We start from the raw sequence: 21,445 nt of genomic DNA, 5'->3' as shown, positions 1-21,445 counted from the left end.
CTCTCGAGGCAGTTGACAGCCATAATCATAGAATCATACACTCAAGTCACCCATCCCACTTCTGCCCAGGCCTGACCCTGCTTAGCTTCCAAGATTAGGCAGGATCAGGCACTTCAGGCTACATGGAAGCTACATTGTATGTATTCATTGTATGGGCAATGCTTGTACACTGCATAATCTAATAAACTGTCCAAGCAGGTGTTCTTTTTAACATACATAATTCTTTACATACAAAAAAAGGCCACAGTTAAAACTACTCACATCAGACACTATAAAAAAAAACAGGTAATTTACCTATATCTTATACATCCTTTTTAACAAATGGCTGTCATACTTACTCTGGATGTTCTTTCTTTGCAAATGGAGGAGAAAAAAACTTGTGTCAGATTATATTTCTTTAGAAAAATGGATCATGAGATTAGTGTGACATCTTAGAGATTTCTAGCTTGGGCTTCAGGTGCAGTTGTCTGAAAATACTAGTCAAAACCAACTGGAAAAAAATGTGTACAGGTGCTATTGCGTTGGATGTGAGTTCCACTGACACAATCCATTGCAAAAGTTACGGCATAATTAAATTTAATGTGAAAAATAGAAAGTATATCAGCAGAAGCGAATTATGAATGAACATGTTGAAAGAGTTGAATGGGATCTCCCGCGGGTATTCCATGCATCTAATCCAGGTCACACAATAACATTATCTAGCCCGTAACAACTCTACCGGATTTTAATCAGGATCTATTAAATATTTTCACAGCTTCATTCATAAAAACCAGAAAATTGCTGGCTAAGGAAATCCAAGGTAGCCAGATTCCACACAAACGAGAAAAAATTCCTGTGGCACACACAGAACAATTCATAGAACAAGCAAGCGACATTGTGTTGCATTTCACAGCTCTTTCCTAAATGTGGAACTGGTTATTAACCGAAAAGCATGTGGCCCATTTTACATTCTGCGTCACTTATACTCATAAAGAAAAATCAGCACTTTGTGATGCTACCTTTATTATGCCTTGTGTAATGCTGTCAGAGCCTTTGTTCCAGTTAATTTACTTGTGGAGAAGAGAGGGGACAATTTCATTTCCACAGCTCTCCTTTGGATGCTCATACATTTGGTGCAAAGCCAAGAAAATTTGCAGTAATCAACATGTGAACATTCAGGCAACAGGATTTTATTTCTTGGTTGCATGAATACTCTGGGTCAGGGATAGGCAGGGGGCAGAACAGCAGAAATTTGGGACATCAGCTTCCCGAAGCCCTTGCCACCATGACCCAGTGGTCAGGAATGATGGTCTTTAAAGTCTAAATCTGGAGATCTACCTTCTGTTCACCCCTGTTCTAGATCTGTCCCCCCCAACCCGGCACCCTACAAATGTGCAGACCAGGAATCCCACTAATCCCTGGCCAGCACGGTTAATGGTCAGTGTCTGGCACTAACAGGAACTGTAGCTCAACACACCTGGAAGGGACCAGGTTGGAAGAAGCTATTCTAGATAAAGGCAGAGATCTCTGTATATTCTCATTTCTGCTGCTCTGCACTTTGCATTAACCCTGGACCTTTGCCAACCCAACTCCATCTTTCCTATACCTTAACCAGCTTATGATTTCTGCAGATTATCTTCAGGTCAGCGATAGAGATAGCCAGATATCATACCTCAGCTGCGACCTGCTTTCCTCCTCCTGTCTTCTCACTCCAGGCAAAGTGGCAGAAGTTGGGCTAAACAGAAGTGTTCCTAAAATTCTGCATTGGCTGCAGACCATTAATTGCATCATTTACATAATCAACACTCCGAGTAAAGATAGGGAATGTGTGGTCATCCAGATGTGGCTAGGGTGCAGTTCCCATTGTTGTTCACCAATGGCTGATGACACTTGTGAGCCAACATCTGGGCCAATATCCCACCACCACTGTCCTAGAGGAAGAAGAAAAGCATCCCCCTATTGGCTGATATGACTATTATGACATCACTAGTCTGTTCCTCCAGCTCTGCTCCTTCCTCTATTTTTCTTAGCAGCTCTGCAGACAAAAGGTCCCTTCAGGTGAGAAGCTCACTCTCCCACTCTCCCCAGGTTTTCTTGATAGATTGGCTGCCATGGCAAGTGGCAGAACTGACCCTTGACACAGCAGGCTTTCAAGAATGAGCTGACGCTCTCTTTAGGAGCTTCCTTCTTACTCCTCCATTCTAACATTCTTGGACACTCTCTGAATGCTAAGCAGGGGGCAGGCTGATAGGGACAGAAAAAAGGAAAGATCATTAAGGAGGGAAGTTTTGGTGGGATTGAGTGGATGAAAAGGCCATTTGGACAGTTGATTTCAAATGGCCTTTTCTGGTTTCGCTCAAGTGATCCTCCCAGATTGGAGAGTGGGGGAAGAGATGGTACAAGGTCAGAATTGTACAGAAAGGGACATGTTGGATAGATTGAAGTACCTTCTAATGCTGGCTCATGTACTGGTGGTCTCATCCACCTTTTTGGATGGTTCAGTTGGAATCTGAAAGATGCTTCAGCCTGACTTGCAGAACACATGCATTTTTATGTGATATTTTCCTTTTCTAAAAAGGGAAGATCTCTCTACCTTAGAATTGCTACTGCTTATTTCCAGGTGGGTAGAGCCATGCTGAACTGGCTTCCACTAGTAGATCTAGTTATTATCATAGCTGGATCATTTTGAGTCTGACTCGTAATTCTCTGACCTACCCTCTGTGTTACCCAACTCCACATGGCAGGGTTGTATTGGAGCATACATTATTCAGATTCAGGATGGAGTCAGGGCAGGCAACCATCAGCCCCTGCTATTGCCTGACTGTAAGAAGCCTCTGGATTGGTGAAACCTGGCATAAATGCTATTTGGAACTCTGTTTTTCCCATTTAGCCGCATCAACAAAGCAGCACACTTCTAGCAGTCCTGAAATAACTTTGTGCCATGCAAATGACAAGTCTCTTATAAATTGATTATTTATTAAGGACTATTTATTTTTAAAAAATAAATACATGCCTGAAGGAAGGAAGACTGACAAAGCAGTATATTTGTTTCCTATAACACATTCTATTCATTTGCACATGGTTACTAAAATTACTGTGCGTGAAATCTAAAAACCCTGAATCCAATAGAATTTGACTATAGATGTAACTGAGATTTCTGAGTTGCAGTCCAGTAAAAATAATGTGTGTCTTAATGTAAAAGTGATAGTTGCCCTTATTTTTAAGTGTAAAGACATGAGACTTACAGACTATGTTCTTGCTTAATTAAAAGGAAGTCCCATTTTATACATCAGTGTCTACTTCCTTGAGAATGTGATTAGAATAGGAGCCTGGAAACCCCTTGTTCTTTTCTACCATTCCAGGAGGCAACATCACTTATTTTCGCAGAAGGTAAAAGCTAGTCTTACTTGAGATTGCATCATGAACAGGTAGATTGGGTATCTAGAATTTTAATAAAGGTACACTGCAATCCTACATGTACCTACTCAGAAGTAAGCCTCACTAAGTTCAATGAGGCTTGCTTCCAGGTAAATCTACTTGGGATTGTTACCTTGAACAGAGGTCCTAAAATTCCATTGTAGCTGGAATTTTTTTGTATTTCCATAGCTATGTAATTCCACAGGTTTGTAGCTGGAAGGAAACTGGAGTTTCCTTCAGGTACATGTTTGGGACTGCAGCATCTGAAGATGAAAAACCTGCATGTGAAAATGATACAGACGTGAGTTTGTTGCAAAGCTACAATCAGTATTTCATAACTGAGAAAGCTACTGACAGCCCAGCTCTGCCCATCCATGGTGTGTTTCTGGTTCTTCTATCAGCTTTGAATCCTTCCTATGTCAAAGGCTGGAAAATCCTTGCCATCAACTTTGAGATGGACTCTTCAGTAAAACTTCTATCAAGGAAGCAGAGTTGTATGATCGGTAAAGGCAAATTAATCATCTAATCTTTTGAAAAGATCTGTGACATCTTAGAGATTTAAAAATTTCCAGAGGAATAGTCCTATTTTCTTGTTCCAGCTAAAGCAGCAAGGATTCTTGTGACATAAATTTCCATAGACAGTAGTGCTCAAATATTTATGCTGTCGTAATGGGATGGTCATTAAGGTTCCACAAGAACCTTGTGGTTGATCTTAAAGATTAACAAAATAGATAATGGCATGAGATTTCACAGGCCACTAGAGTCTGTTTCATCAAATCATGCACAGTGAAATGTTGTGATTCTACATATGGTTTTTCACTGGTGGCAAGTCAACCTCCTTTTTCAGGAAGTTCATCTGGGCAACTCATCACTCTTAGAACTTAGAAAGCTGGTTAAAATTCTTCCAGTATATAGTCTGTATGGAAAGGATACCACTTCCTTAAATATGCTTCTTCTGTTTTTTTCATTTTATGTCTTTTTATTTTAATTTGTCTTATAAACTGCTTTTTGGGGGGAAGGGGGTGTCCTCAAGTACCAAGTATCTGTCTTTCTTTCTTGCTTGCTTTCATTCTTTCTTTCTTTCTTTCTACATTGTACATGGGGCTGCCTTTGAAGACACTCTGGAAACTTCAACCGGTTCAACATAGGACTGTGCACTGCTGACAAAAGCTAGCCAAGTGCCCATATCACATCAATCTACATCAGCTACCAGTTGAGGTCCAGGCCCAAGTTAAACTGCTTGCTTTGACATATAGAGTTCTAGACAGCTTCAGACCAGGATATCTGAAGGCCACCTTCTCCCATGTGTACCTACCCACTCCTTATGATCTGAGTCTGAGCACCTTTTAAAGAGTCATCCCCCCAAACAAGCGAGGCGAGTGACAGAAGAAGGGCCTTCTCAGTGGTTGCACCTCATTTCTGGAATAGGCTTCCCAAGGAAGTTTGCCTGGTGCCCTCATTACTAGTGTTTCGGTGCCAGGTGAAGACTGTTCTCTTTTCTAGATATTTTAATAATTTAATTTTCATCGTTTATATTTTCTATTATCCATATTTTACCATTTTAACCGATGTTTTAAACTGCTAAACTTATTGTTATTGTAATAGTGTTGTATGTTATGCAGTTTTTATTGTATTGTATGGTAGGCATATCATGAGCAGAGCCAGCTGGAGCTGAGGATCAGACTAGATGGCCCGGGAGGCCCCTTCTGACTTGCTCTGTTTTATGTTTCTATGTATTGATGATTTTTAATGGAATGTACACTGCCCAAAACCCCCGAACTGGGCTATAGGTTGCAGTGTATGTATTCAATACATATATAAGTAAAACTAAATGTGAACAAAGAATGGCAATGGAAAGTGTGTAGTGTCACTGCACATTTGTACCACTGCCATATATGAGCTGGATGTCAAAAGTTTTCTTTCCATGGTTCAGCCAGTGGCTACAAAACAGCAGTGGCTCAAACTTGGCTTCCCATCACATCTCTACTTCCTGTTTTTAATCCATCACCAAATACCTTGAGGTATTGCCAGTTCACTTCACCAGAGAGAACCATCTCAGTCACAAACTAATTGTATATCTATAAAAACAATGTCTTAACTCTTCAAAACTCTGAGAAGTTTCATCTGGGAAGCCCTGTTGAGACTTGGAAGAAAGAAAAATATCTGGGGGCATAGCCAAGTATTAAGGGATGCAGGTGGTGCAGTGGTTTAAACTGCTGTGCTGCTGGGCTGGTTGATCGAAAGGCCACTGGTTTGAATCTGCACAACGGGTGAGTTCCCATTGCTCCGTCCCAGCTCCTGCCAACCTTGCAGTTCGAAAGCATGCAAATGCAAGTAGATAAAAAGGTACCACTTCGGTGGGCAGGTAACAGCATTTCGTGCTCTTCGGTGTTTAGCCATGCCGGCCACATGACCACGGAGACCATCTGAGGACAAACGCTGGCTCCCTCGGCTAGGAAACGGAGATGAGCACCGCCCCCTAGAGTCAGGCATGGCTGGACTTTAATGTCACGGGGAAACCTTGACCTTTCCCTTTAGCCAAGTATTACGAATGCACATCACACTGACTGCCACCTTACACTGCAGGGTTGCCTTATTTCTCAGCAGAAGTCCTCCATGATGGATTAACTCAACAGAACTGTGGGTTTGTGATACAGGTCACCACATACTGACTCACTGATCTTTTCCCCTGCAAGGACTTCAAGGAATTTGAAAGAATGCCCAAGGGAGCACATGGATTTCGCTATCAGTAGAACACTCAACCTGAAATGGAGTTCCTTCAGTTCTGAGCCTATACAATGAAATAGCTTATAGTCTTTCCAGTTTTGAATCAGTAAGTCTAGGTTTCATTTTAAAATCTGTTCATCACTTTGCTTTAATTTACAACAACACCTTTTTCAATCAGCCAATGATTTGTTGACTGAAGGATAAATTAGAAGTTCTTAACACATGGACAAAACCCATGTTTCGCCCTGCAGACCTGTGTGTTAAATTTCTTATTTACAAGGCAAAGTATTTCTGACATGTTAACCTCTGATAAATAATTTCCTCCAATGTAATATAAATTAGGGTGCAAGATTATTCTTTTAAAATATTTGTTGGTATTCTAAATAATCTGGACAGGGATTGCAACATTTCGATGGTCTGTTCATTGCCCAGAATACTTTTAATGCTAAATCTGGACCTAATTAGATTTAGCATTAACAGTACATGGCAGTCATCCTTAGAGCATGTAATGAGTCACACTTAACACAAGGTGATTGTGGGCCTTGTGTTCAGATGCTTCAACTAGATATTATTTTTATTTATAACAACAAGAAAGGAATTGTTGATATAATTCACGAAGGATTCACGAAGGAATCTCGTGACAGATTTTGCATTCCTTGGCTCAACCATCAATTCAAATGGAGGCTGCAGCCAAGAAATTAGGGGGGGATAGACTGAGTGTTGAAAGGGCAGCAATGAAGGACTAGAAAGGATAATCAAGTGTAAGGATGTTCCACAGGAGACAAAGACCAAGATCATCCACAATCTTGCATTCTCAGTCAGTGTGTGTGGGTGTGAAAGCTGGACAGTGAAGAAAGCTGACAGGAAGAAAATTCATGCCTTTGAAACATGGTGCTGGAGGAGAGCTGAGTGAATGCCCTGGACTGACAGAGAGATGAACAAGTGGGTCCTAGATCAGACTGAGCCAGAATTTGCCCTGGAAGCAAAAATGACAAAGCTGAGGCTTTCATACTTGGGGTACATCACGAGAAGGCAAGTCTCACTGGAGAAGACAGTAATGCGAGAGACAGCTGAAAGCCAACTATGAGATGGATCAATTCCCTAAAGAATGCCACAGCCTTGAGTTTACAGAGCTGAACAGGCCTGTCAGGCATCGGACATTCTGGAAGGCATTTATTCATACGGTTGTCATAAGTCAGAGATGATTCGGAGGCACATAACCGCAACAGTATCTATGCATATCGAAGTGCAGAGTAACACGGAAAAGACAGGCATCTTAGGTCGAAGGAGCTGCATTTAGACATGGAAGGAAAACACTGAATTCAGTCAAACATGCTTCCCTTAAAAATATTTTAAACATTATCCATGCCTTCATTCTAAAACAAGGGTGGGCAATGCAGGCCAAGCCTTTTGGCCTAAAACTCTCATCGACCTTAGCCAGCACAGGCACTTGTGCAGAATCCCTCTAATCTCTGAGATAGCGGCATGGAACACCTCCTGTATGCAAACCCCAATAGCATTGGCATGAAATGTTTCATGATAATTTGACAATCATAAATATCAAGAGGAATTGCACTAATTAGTAGCAGCTTCCCCTAAAATTGCACATTACCCCTGAAAAGTTGCCTTTGCTGCTTCACTCCAAGGACAGATGGATTGCCTACTCCAGAGGAAAGATGCTACCACTACCACTATCCTTACAGGTCAGGTGCTGTGAGTAGCAACCTGCAGCTGTCCCTGCCTGACCAGTCCGGGGCCGCCTAAAATAGCTTACTGACCTGCTGAGGATGCTATTCATTTGCAGGTAGCAATGGCAGTGCATTTCAGTTCTGCAACTTTTCATACAAGTTTAGCGAAATTTGCAAATGTCTTCATATTCAGGATGGGAAGAACGTGAAATGTGAAAAATTAGAATGCTGGAGAAATGGAAGCTGATAGCTTTATCCATCATGGCCCAGGGTTTGAGTACATAGCTTTTAAAACGTTGGATATGAATCCCTCTGTATTCAACCATGTTGCTCTGGATGCAGCGTTGCCTTTGTTTTCCCTAACAAGCTTAGGAAAGTGTGTCTTCTTTGACAACTATATGGCAGGCAGGTTGCCACAGAATGGTCCTCTCCATCCTTGGAATAGCTGGACCTCTTGAACATGACTAATACAGAAGGAAGCATTTCAGTTCAGCTCATTTTTATAAGCACTTAACAAAATCTGCATTTTTCTCTTATTAGAACTGAGAAAACTTGGTATTAAAAAAAACTGAATGTGGAAGACAGTGAAACTGATCGCTTTGCAAATACTGAAGTAGTACGGAACTGCCAGTCTGTTTGACTTCTATACATGGCACCATCTTTGTCCTTTAACCCAATCAGCAAATTTTCTTGGTCAAGCCTTGTCCAGCCAAATCTGCCAAACCACCGCTCAGATTACCAGAGGAGCACATCAAGGGATCCTGGAGATACTGTGAGCGTTACTTTGAATGGGTTCACATTTTTGCATCTGTCTTGTCAGTTTGACTACAGTTTTGGAAGCACATCAGTGAATTCCCCATGATACACATGCATTGTGGGAAGTAATAACTTTATTGGTTAGCTCTGAAAGGAACACTTTGTTTTTTCAGACAATAATAATTTCATTGGATTTTGATCAACTGGTGGCCAAAATCAATAATTAAGGGGAGGGAATTGGTTGATTTGATTGGCTTTGTCTCCTCTCTGTCTGAGTTTCCTGTCAACCAAGTACAAATGTTTGGTTGACAACTTCAGTTACTCAAAGATACACTTTCTTGACGTAAATTCAATTATTTAGTGATGGAAGTGTAAAAAGATTGGTCTGGCTTATTGGTACTGAATCATCTAAAGGTTAATTGGGCGGCCTGGTAGAAGACAAAGTATCATATTACAGGCATTGACAAGACACTCATTTACTAGAGATGCTGATACCTTTTTTTTACCCTTCATTGCTTTTCTGTTGGTGGCAACTTACATTGAACTGTGTCTGCCATGCTTTAATTGCAGTTTGTGGTTAATGTGAAAATAATGAACTGCTCTTTGTAGAAGCTGCTTGAGAGCTTGGCTCAGCCAGGTATCAGGGAGATGGCAAGTGAGTGCCCAGCCTGAATATTTGACTATGCTTGACCTGAAGGACTGGAGATAATTCAAAATAAAGAGCCATTTCAAATATCCAGGGAAAGCATGCGGAGTGGCTTGCTTCTGATGCTTATGGCTTTGCACACAGAATATGAACAGGGCTGGAAGAGGGCTAGGTGAGAATCCATCTCCGCTGAAATTCTTGGCAGGTGACAGAAACTTTTAACATATGGGAGTATTCATAGATGCAGTCCTTCCATCACTTCCAGCTTTGCCATCACATGAAGCCTGAAGTGTAGCAATTGCAAGAGGGTTGTGCTAACCTTTCTCCTCTCTGTTGAAGCAGAAGCTGAAGGAGAACAGTAGCCAACAAGACACAGCTAAACTCCCTGCCCAGGTAACATGGCATGAGGTGTCACGTCCCTATTTCCTAGTTTGCCCTGGTGGTCCAATGTATCCTTCAGTCCAACTATGGGTTTTGTCAATGGTTCCTGGCTACTCCCCCTGGCCCAGCCCTGTCACAGTCCTTTGGTTCCGCTTGTTTGTAAATTGGTCTCATTTATTGGCTTTTTTGATGGTTTGTTTTAAGTGTGCTTTTGTAAACTACCTTCAGCACCATTCGTGGAAAGGTGGGGCCGTGCAAAACCAACATTAAGCCCCCCACAAACTCTGCAAAGTGCACGTGTCCATTTTTTAATCTGCCCCCTTCAGCACAGGGGATGGGCAGAAGATAATCCTCCAGGTGTTTTGAATTCCAGCTCCCAAAGACCCTGCCAGGAATGCTGGGAGTTGAGATCCAACATACCTGGAGAGAAACATTTCCCCCCCCTCTTCTCTAGTCCACAGAAATAATTTCACAAATTCTCTGTGAGCTAGTAGAAAGCTCCCATCCCTGTTCACCCCCACCCCCCCAAAAAGGTCTGCTTTATTTATTGTCTAATCTTACTCTGTTCTTTCTCTATTGTAATGTCAGAAGGTTAAATGCTACCTCCCACTGCTTCCTGAGTGGCAACATTTTGCCGTCTGATCTCTCCATGTATTTCAGTACAATCACGTGTTTTTCCCTCATACGACTGCAGCCTGTAAGCAACCCCACTGAGAGCCTGTTTGTGAGCATTATTTTGCCTCGACAAGCCTCAGAAATATCGTAATTCCAAAGGAGTTTTCAGACTCAGTGGCTTTTTCCTTGAGGCTGAATCAATACGACACCAAGTCTCAATACGACACTTGCACAGTGAGCAGAAGGGCCAGTAAGAAGGCCATTTGCAAATGAATTGCCTGTAGGTTTAACATTTTATCATAATATTCACAGCATTCCTTTTGGAATGAAATGAGCAATGCAAAAATAGCTAATTACACTTCAGTCGTTGAGGAATTCATATTGATGTAAGCTGATAGTGATAGCTTGCTTGATAGGGAGCACTCAGTAGAGTTAAATCAAATGCATTCAGTAATGTTGGAGAACATTTTCAATTGTTTTTTGGAAAAACTCCCACTTCCTTCCAGTGATTGTTCAGCAACGGTTGGGTGTGTAGCAGTATAACATCGGCATGATCATGGGATCCCTGATTGGCTTGGATGACCCACCCCACTAATCTGGGAAAAAGCAATAACCAGAAGGATGGGAATGCCCAACTCCAAAGAAGTAGTATGGAGATGAGCAACCTGTGGCCTTCCAGATGGTTTGGGCCTCCAGTGTCTGGGATCACTCTGCATCGATTGTGCGGGCTCAGATTGATGGGAGTTGTGAGCAAAAACCTCTGGAACTCCCTATGTTGACCCATCTTGCACTCAATTGAAGGCACTGAAAAGTAGGGTGCACATCCTGTCAATACTTTCCAAAGAAAATATTACTGAGAACCAGCCCTGGAAATTCCCATGTCCTTCCTGAAGAAGTTTGGAACAGCCCCTCTGATTCAGAGTTTCATAAAAATGTGTATAGATAGTGAATGTTTTAACTTCATGGTTCAGGCATGGACATCTTCTTGGAGCCTTTAATGTTGGAGAAAGCTAAGAAAGGGATTGGCAAGCAGGGTTGAGTGTTCTTGTGGAATACTTAAGAAGCTTTAAGAGGGTTTCAAACCTTCCAAAGGAACACTTGAAACATAATGTCCTCCACTGCTTTTTGCCCTTCTGTCCTTCACCAAGGATGAGGGAATGGGGTACCTGACAATGCCAGAGGCTGGTGGTTGCAATATCAGTGGGGCAACATATGCACTCAACTCAGGGGTGGGTTCAGATAGCACAACAAGCCATGTTTCCATTGCTGGTCTACTGTAGTGTCAGAACCCAGTTGTGGTATTTTAACATGGTAAGCCTAGTCTTTAGAAAGCACAGTAAGAAACAATGGTTTGTTTATAGTATGGTTTGTTCTCCATATGATCATGGTTTGTTGTGTTATCTGAACCCAGGATCATGGTTTCCACCATCCTGGTATCCTGCTACAACAAAGCCTCCTGGAAAGAATGACAACTGCAGAAGTTCCTTCAATCAACCGGCCTCTTGTGTGGACCAGTGAGGAAGAGTTAGGTGAAAGAGGGAGGGAGCAATGAACAAGGAGATGAATTTCATAGCAAAAATAGAGCTTTAATTCTCCTCTCTTAAAGCATTGTGGTCATGATCTGAATCAGGGCTTGCAAGAGAGTAAGTAACGGTAGCACACATCATTCCACTAAACATACTTAAAGGAGCATTTAACTAGACACCTGCTTACTAGCATTCAGGTCGAAACTGCATTTTTAGCAGGTGAAGAGGATATTAATGGATCATTCCTTGACTGAAGAAATAAGGGTTTTTCCCCCTTGATTGGGCACTGTACTGTATAAGAAGTGTAGTCAGTGGAAAGTAAACAGAATAATGACTTGGGTGGATAAAAGAGTGAGATGGAAAAACCAGGATTCCTTGCTCTCATTCTTCCAAGTTGAGTTCATGTGTTCGATTTATAATTTACATTGTTAGATCATTTTTCTGGACTACGGCTCAGCTAGCATCATGCTGAATTTGCTTTTTGGTTCTATGCAAGTAACTGGACATCACCCTGCATCACCATGACAGTTGGGCAGGCAGGGGGCTAGGATTTCACACAAGTGTTAGCTTGATTATCATGCTCTAGCAATATTCATTTTTCCTCTTTACTAGACTGCAGCAGACAAGCTTCATACTGTGTCCTGTAACTGCCAATTGCTCTATTCCATTTTTGGTAAAAGCAGAGGGCCTTGGACATATCCATCCCTTGTTGCTCTGATTCATTAAGCGCAATGTGAGACTAAAAAGTAAACCATCTGCCAATCCAGCATTGGTGCATCCCCTTAATTAGTGACCAGGATAGTAGAATACAGTTTAAATGTCCAGATTAGATTATCGTTTCCCAGAAACGGTAAAAATTGTCCTGCCCTGGGCAACTTCTTTCCAAAGTGCAAGGCCTGCTCTTAAGCCTTTACCATGCTTTAGCAAGCAAGTCTTTCTTCACATCTGTGCTAACACACTGTGTAATCACGTTTCCCTCCTTTAAATCAGTAACAGCTGCCCCATAAAGCAACTTTTTTCCGTTCATCATCTACAGCCTTGGTGTATAATACTTGACTCCTGGTTAAACACAAAGCAAAGATGTTGGGCGTATTGTGGAGAGTTAGCGAAGCCTATTAGACCACGGACATGAATTATTCAGCACCTTGGCTCTCCGGTTTCGCAGCAATAGCAGTGCTGGCTTTTTCGCTTCCTTTCTCCTTGCCATATGCCCCAGCTCATGTTCCCCCCACTTGGATACTGCGTTTTCTTCCTCTGGGAGACCATGGCTCTGAAACATTTATTATGTTTGCTAATAACACTTTGATGCAGACACTTCACTGCTACAATGGCCCAAGAACAACAATTGCAAGGCCTTCAAAAGGATGGAGAGACTTAAAGAATTATTAAAAACTAAAGCGAAGTGACATGTTGCTTGAAGGATCAAATTATTTGTGAAAACAGTGGACGAGGAAAAAGATACCCCTGTGTCTTCCCAGCAGAACGGAATCAGAGACGACAAGGCAATCATGCTTTTCTTTCTACTGGGCTTGAAAATGACCATAATCATCAAAGGATAGCAAAGTACACCAATGTCACAGTCATTTTCAGTTACTGCCAGAACTGGAAGCAAAAAATGAAAGAGCTATGTTGTCATTCTTTGGGCACACCATGAGAAGGTGAGATTCACTAGAGAAGACAATCAAGCTAGGACAAATCAATGTCGGAAGGGGAAGACCAACCAATCAATCCATTCCATCAAAGAAGCTACAGCCTTCAGACGGGACCGTAAGCCTTGAGGAACACTCATTCCAAGGGTTGCCAAAAATGGAGATGACTGGATGTCATCTAACAACAACAAACATTCCTTGTTTTATGTCTTTCTTCCCTTGTGTGCAGCTTACTTCATTTGGGTAGTTTTGGTCATGTATCTGTAATTATGCATACTTACATGTACTTAGCTTGTCTTTCCGCAAGAAAAACTAGCAAGAGAGAAACTCTCAAAGCACCATTCCACTACACATTCACCCTAGACACCTTCTGCAGAGGCACAGGCAGAAGCCGTGCTATTTTGGGTCAACTGCTCCATAGATCTCATCTGAAAGACCATCACCCTGTAGTTGCACAACCAAGACATTCCATGCAGGCCTTCCTGCAATGCTTCCTGCCTTCTTGCCAATGGGATAAAGGTCTGCCCCTTCCTGCCTTCAGTCACAATACAACTAGACTCAGTGCTTTTTTTGTCATGGAACACACCGGAACAGAATTCTGGCACATCTTTTTGACAGATTTTCCAAGTTTTAAAAGTAACTTTTGAAAATTTGATGTTTGGTCCACGTGGATTTGAATCGCCCTGTTGAGCATAGCAGGTCGGTGGCAAAATCATTTAAACAGTGCATGTGGGCTGCTTGTGTGTCAAATCCGATGCATGCGCACTTTGTCCGCGCTGGTTGTGATGGTGCTGCTTGGCTTGTGGTGCTGCTTGGCTTGTGATTGGTCGTGTGTTTGCACGCTGAGTGCTTACTGCAAGTGGAGACCATTATGTTTTGTTACACAAGTGACATGTGTGGGTGTGTGTACAGTGATTGACTACGTGCGAAAGGTAAATAATTTCATGAGTTCCGGCACCCTTTTTCTTACAAAAAAAGCACTGACTAGACCCATTGTCTTGTGAACATCTTTGCTTGTGCATCCATGCTGCTTCCACTGTCTTTCACTCACTCTTGGTGGCCATTGCTTTCTATTCATGATGACATCAAGCAGACTAGTCAGCTCTGTGGCTGGAAAGCCCTTTGCTCCCCTGTGACCCCAGGCTGGGTAGGATTATTCATGGAGTTAATCCAGACATGGAGCACTTAGCGATGATTGGAGGAAAATTGTCTTCAAAAGCAGCCACCAAGGGTCAAACATATCACTGTGAAGGACTGTGGGAAGGGAGAAAAACCATTCCACAGAGAAGAGAAACTAACAATCCTCCACACATATTAATCAATAGTTCTCTAAAAGTATTTCTGATTCATGATTTTTCTTTCTCAAGTAGACAGATCTCTCCAACTCAGTAAACAGTGAACCTAAAGGTAGGTTATATCTTTACATACTGGGGGCAGTGTTATCTCTGACCTCCAGGTGGCCATGGGATAATTCCAAGAGGGAAGCTACAGCCTCAGAGAAGTACCCCAAGCTCTGTGATGCAACTTTGAATCTGGGGGCCATTCCCTCCACTGTTATGGTTGGCACAGTTCTTTTGGAGCTCCTGTCCTTGTGAGCCACTGTAAAACCCTTAGATGGCTGAAACTGGCCATCTAAGCATTCTGGAGGGCAGGAGGAACCTTGAAGCAATGCTCGGCTCCATGTTCTCCCAACCTCCACTGGATGCCCATGAACCAGAGGGCAGGTGGGCCTCCCATTCCCACGTCAGATGGCAAGGAAGGCAACCAAATATTAAGAAATCCAACAGAAAAGGGTGATGCATGTGCTACAACAGTGAAGGGAAGTACAACCAATGGGACAATCTTTTGATATTGTAATAGTCATTCTTAGCATTTTGGGAATATTTTGAAGCATCTAGCACTTATCATCAGAATAATAAAACACTCTTGTAAGGCAGACCAGCATGAGCATTATTTCACCATTATTAGCAACCTGGGAAACAAATAGTGGCAGAAGGAATCTTTCCTCAGGCTTACCTGAATTTATGGATGAACTTCATGATATTAAGAAACAGAGACTTAGAAGCTCACACCCACATGTAGGTTTGGTTCTCTCTAAGGTGGTAAACTTACATCTGGGATGCATCATTTAAAATTCCAGGTGAGTGATTTCCCTGCCATAGGAAAGGTAAGCTAGACTCCCTTCTCCCTGATATCTAGTTTTCTATGTGCAGGGGTGGATAGGTTTTAAGATTTCAGTCACTAGAGTAATAACTTGCCATGTTAAGTGGGCCTTTACATTCAGTTATTCCATTTGTACAAAACAACATTGGCTCATATGCCAGATGGCTCCCAGTCCATTTCCAGGCCCAGTTCAAAGCACCGTCTTTCACCTGTATTGTATCTTAGTATTTATTGACCCTGTCCCATCAAGGGGGGAAAACCCGCCAAGGGGTGAGCAGCAATACTATCAAAATACAAAAGATAGAAAACACTTAGACTATAGCAGCTGTACCTATAAAAACGTGACCAAGTGAAGGCAAGGACCCAGTTTGCCAATGTCCCAGTTCAACACTCCAACTGTTAGAACATGCCGGCGGTTGGTATAATTTTACAGTTTTTAAGAAATGAGCTTTTAAAATCATCCACCAAGACAACACTGGCAGCTTTGTAGAAGTATGGTACTTAAGTAACTAAAACCCTGCACAGCCTGAATTGGTCCGGCTCTGGCACAGACACGCCATCTCAGCGATTCCTGGATCTCAGCCAGTACACTAGATCAGCTAAGGCCTCTCTAAGAGACCAGTGAAGCGCCATTTTGAAAGAGATTATTATAATTATAATATTATTTTTTCCTAGAAGGACAGTTTCACTTTCTGTCTTAGGCTGAGCACATCGCAAACTTTCCTGCTCCCTTCAGGAAACAAACAAACCTTTCCAGGAAGCCACACCAATAACAGCATCCTGAAAAAATGCTTCACACTCCAGAATGCCAATAAAGATCCACTTTACCATGAAACCAAGGCGCGACAGTGTCAGAGTTCCTTTCAAATCCAGCACGTCGTGGAAGCTGCTCTTCTTTAAACCACTGAATTATGACTTCTCTGGAGAAAGGTCTTGAAGGCCGTCCCCTTGCTTTGCTGTATTAAAATCAAAGAAAAAGGCAGTTGTTGCATAAGAAATAAATGTTGCAAAATAAAAGAAATTTCTTTTTTCCTATTTTCTTTACGTCAAAGGCAATTATTTTGTGTAAATACTATTTTCTGACCTTCTGCACAACTTCTTTAGTACTTCAGGCAAAAGGAAGATGTAATTGGGTACTAAGTCTAAACATAAATCGGGGATGGCAACATCTCTTTGAGACTTTGTAGAGAACCTTCCTGAAGTAGTTTTCTCTAGAGTATGTATATACTGCAGTGCCTCGTATTTCAAACTTAATTCATTTCAGGAGGCTGTTTGTTCAAAGTCCAAATCAATTTTCCCCTGCAGAAATAATGGAGAGTGAATTAATCTGTTCCCAGACCCCAAACAATACCCATTTCGATGAACTTAAACAGCAAACACTACTTCCTGAAATGAATTAAGTTCAAAGTATGAGGCACCACTGCGTTAGAATAGTAATGTTATGTTAGGGCATTTACTGTACCTTAGTGAGGAGTGATTATATATTTAAAACCAAAAAGCAAAGTGAAAACACTGAAAACACACATATGTTACGCAAGAGATGTTCCGCTGAGAGAGACAACTAGGCCATACAACAGATGTTCCTACATTCGAACTGCATGCTGTGGCCGCATTTTTTTTTACTGTGCATGCAGTTCGAACGTAGAAGCATCGTCCAAACTTTGGAGCAATTTTATCTTGACTGTAATGTTCGAACTCTGGATTGTTCAAAGTCAGAGCTGGTCAAACATGAGACACCACTATATCTGCATGCGGACCATGTAAGGGCTGGCACACATATTATCCTGTATGGGATGCTGCAAAAAACCAAAAGCAAAGACTTCCTCATGGGAAGTGGTAGCCAGGCTGATAATTTTCAGAAGCCCAACCAGTTTACTTTTATTATAGTGTAATTTATCTTAGTCAGCATATGAGCAACCCTTTACAAAAGAATAGCTTACACAGAATGAACATTACATCTTGTACTAAGTCCATTAGGAAAATAACACTTCATATTTGTGTCCAATGAGATGGCTAAGAAACATTGGTGGGGGAGAATTCTTCTCTTCATTTAGAACCAAGGGCAGTTTCTGATGTTAGTCCTACACAGAGTAGACCCTTTTGTTCCAATGGATCCAGTCTACAGACAATTAGGCTTGGCCACCACTCCTAGTCCTTGCATGTGTTAAGTGGCTATTTAGTAAACTGTTGGCTGCATTTACTCTTACAGTTAAGAAAAATTGTCCTCCTTCATAAATTTTGCATGATTTAAACGTGTGCAATCAGTTGAAAGAAAATAAGCATTGAACAAGTAAGCCTTTGCTTGATCTACAACTCTGTCTTCAACAGCTCCAGTTTAATATTGCTTTCACAATTTAGGATGCAAACTTGTGCAATTTTAGATACAAAAAGGCATAGTGGGAAATGCTGGGGGTTGTCAGCCATTTTTTTCCTATGCATAGGACTGTTTCTTTCGCCACTATGCTGGATGAAAAGTAATTCTAAATTTTGTTTATATTTAACAAAAGTAGCCAACTAAAGTAATACCAAGGTTAGGGATGGGAGAATATCTGAGCTAGCTGAAGGTGGCCATTTTCCATCTCACTTGGCTTTCAGTCCCAAACACAACACAAACATTCCTTTTAAATGGAGAAATGTACATTTTCTAACACAAAAAAGCACATCTATTTCAGCACACACTTCAAGGACTCACTTTCCCGCAATAGACCAGCATGCAAAAATGCAGGTTTGTGGATTGGGAAGAATGCACACTTTGCCAAAGTGCGCACATGTGCACCCTTGAACACAAAGAGAAACCCAGGAAACTGGCTATGCTTCCTAAGAATCCTTTTCCTGCTGCCACTTGCATTGCAGATTGCGAATGGAGCACGCTTGCATGATCTGCAAGAATATTTGGGGTCAAGGTTCACCTGCAGAATGCTATGGTGGCAGGTGAAAATTCTGAAGTATATGTTGATGCCTTCAGAGGAACTGTGATAGGAAATCATTCCCATGTTGATATTTTATCGCAGAGGAAATACTTAACCAGGAATCTCCAAATTCCATTGCAACAATCAAGACACATTATTTGAGTTAGACCATTACGCCTCATTTCCCTTTGTGAGCCACCGAACAAGTGTGGACAAGAATCGGATTAAGAATGCTGCCCACTTCTGGGATCGTGCAATAATGCAACTTTCAGATGGACAAACAACTTTGAATAAATACAACGTAATTGTTATCACCTTAAAAAAAAAAACCTTTCAGCCTCATGTGAGAACTTAAAAAGCATCTACATTAAACTACTGAATTCTGCACTAAAGAGCTCCACTTCAGAAGGTTTAGAGCTCAAAGCTGAATTACATTCAACAGAACTTTTTATTTATCAGCATTTTTATGACATTATTTCAGAGGTCTCCTTTATTTTGATTTGGAATAAGAAAAGAATGTGAATATTGCTCTGACAAGCAACTTGCAAGCAAAACTTTGAGAATTCACTGCTTCTTTGAGACTTTTTTAAAATTTTAATTCCCTAATCAAGCTGGGAATGCCAGAAATCATTAGAGACAAATTCTGTATCAAAAAGCAGCAAGTCAAAGAGATTGCCTGTCAAAGCAACACACAAAATGCTGAGCAGGAAGGGACTGGGTTCCTCTAGTCCTGCTGGGCTGCCAGACTTCACAAGAGTCGGCACTGACAAGCACAAATCTTGGCATTAAAAATGAAAATGCATTTTGACACAACAGCCCTGCTGTTACTCAGTGGAACTTTTTTCACTGAGTGGTTGCAAATGTACAAATGAACAAACAGCATGTTATAGTTCACACTAGCTTGTTCCCAACACCAAGACTAATTAATACAATCATATGGTGCCATGTACACCCAGGAGGGACCACTGATAAAACTTTGCCTAACTCCATCTGCTCTGTTGGAGTTCTTTTCCACTGTTGGAAAAGTACAGGATTTACTAAGACAGGCAAGGGATCAATAAAAATGCACATCAGAGAAGGTATTAATTTTGTCCATAGAAAACTCAAGCAGCTTGAGTCGAAAATGAATGTTGGGAGAAAAGTCTTCACCAAAATCTGCCTGTCCTGATTTGCTTTTTTAAAAGGGCTTCTAATTTGATTTATTCCCTGGCTTGTTGGGGGTGAGAAAAAGCTAAGTTCCTTGTTCAACAGCCATTCCAGCTTGCAACAGGAGCAATTGGACAGCATGTACCTGCTGGGTGCCTGGCTCCCTGTAATCCACAATTTTCAAAAAGGGTGTGTCTTGAACTAAAACTGCCTAAAGTACAGTTGCAAGAATAAACGTCTCCAAACGAGAACCAAACTTTTTAAGAAAGAGGGCATTTTTATGGGAGATCGATAGTGTTAAAGAAAATTTTGAAAGGCAAAGGTGAGGTGAAGAATTAAATGGAAAGAGAAACTGTATGCATGAGAAAAGTAATGCCGTTCTTTGCAGACTGGGATGTTGATATTAATATAAACATAATGGAGATGGATTCTGACTTAGTCGTGCTTGGATCGTACATAGGAGTCAATGGGCATCCATGAGCCATGAATGGCCAGGTGTTGACAATGTGCCTTATTTCTTTTTGAGGAAAACAGATTTTAAAAATGCAAAAGGGTCACCGAGCCATCATACCTCCACCTCTACCTGCCCCAGGTGCCTGACAACCTGGTTCTCCATCTGCCACTCCCCTCCTTGCTGCATCTTATGCCTGCAATGTGCCAGAAGGTGGCTAAGCTCCCACTTGCTCTTCTTCCTTCTAAACCTACTTCTTCTGTCACCCATCTCCTTTAACTGGATAAACCTAATCCCCAACTAAGATAAAGCTTGCACAGCAACACTTATTTATTTTATTTATTTAAAACTTTTCTATATCGTCCCATCACAGATGTCTTGGGGTGGCTTGCAACAGATTAATACAATAAAATAGAAATAGGAGTAGCAGTTGCACAGCATCCAATGTTGAAATATAAAACCACCAAATAAAACAGGTTAACAATTAAAATATTGGGAGAATAAAAAGGTTTTCACCTGACACCAAAAGGAAAGAAGCGTTGGCACCAGGCAACACCTCTCTGGAGAGTGTGTTCCACAATCGGGGTGCCACCGCAGAGAAGGCCCTCCTCCGGTAGTCATCCTCTTGATCTCCTTCAAGGATGGCTCCCAAAGAAGGACCTCTGACTCAGATCTCAAGGGGTGGGAAGGTACATAGGGGAGAAGGTGCTCCTTCAAGTATTCAGGACCCAAACCATTTAGGGCTTTATAGGTCATCACCAGCACCTTAAATTGGGCCTGGACTTCAACTGGTAGCCAGTGTAGGCGATAGAGGACTGGTGTTATATGTGAGTACCTGCCGGTCCCCATTAGTATCCTGGAAGCTCTGTTCTGAACCAATTTAAGTATCCGGACTGTCTTCGAGGGCAGCCCTACGTAGAGCACGTTTCAATAATCCAGTCGGGAAGATCCCTGAGCCCCAAACACACACATTTTCTGGTCTACCCCCATGACCATGTTGCCTTTGTGAGCTGCTTGGTGCAAAGCTGTGCCTTTCGGTTATATTACTAGAAGTGATACCCTGTAGGGTAGCGTCCAGTGTCAAGCAAGGGGACTTCCACTCATACAGTGAGTGTAAAGTATATCCACAGGGCAGTATCCATCAGCATGGCTGCAGCCTAAGACTTCTCCAATGGTTCTGGCCCACCACCGCCAGCATCCTTCACATCTGCTCGGGGGTCCCCTCACCATCCAGAAGAGCTTTTGGAATTTTATGGATTACTCTGGGGAAAAGTGGACTCTCTTCCACCAACGGTGCCTGTTCAGCTGGCAAAGAGCACTGACTGGATTTTGGTTATACATGACCAAAAATGTTCCAATCTGTTGTGCTGCTGTCAGTTCTAGAAAATGGGC

At 41.9% G+C, this 21,445-nt stretch overlaps 1 protein-coding gene across 1 annotated transcript in view; it reads right to left on the bottom strand.

Moving 5' to 3' along the window:
• Window positions 1–21,445, bottom strand: part of SH2D4B (SH2 domain containing 4B) — a 92,040-nt gene that overhangs the window by 10,644 nt on the left and 59,951 nt on the right. Inside the window, exon 6 of the mRNA XM_044420118.1 lies at window positions 16,376–16,503. Within this exon, the coding sequence (XP_044276053.1) occupies window positions 16,376–16,503 (128 nt within the window). The remainder of the gene's footprint in view (window positions 1–16,375; window positions 16,504–21,445) is intronic.

Source organism: Varanus komodoensis, unplaced genomic scaffold (genome assembly GCF_004798865.1).
Source record: "Varanus komodoensis strain SLA01 unplaced genomic scaffold, ASM479886v1 scaffold11, whole genome shotgun sequence".
In the NCBI taxonomy this organism is placed as follows: Eukaryota; Metazoa; Chordata; class Lepidosauria; order Squamata; family Varanidae; genus Varanus; species Varanus komodoensis.
This window is presented reverse-complemented; position numbering and strand designations above follow the sequence as displayed.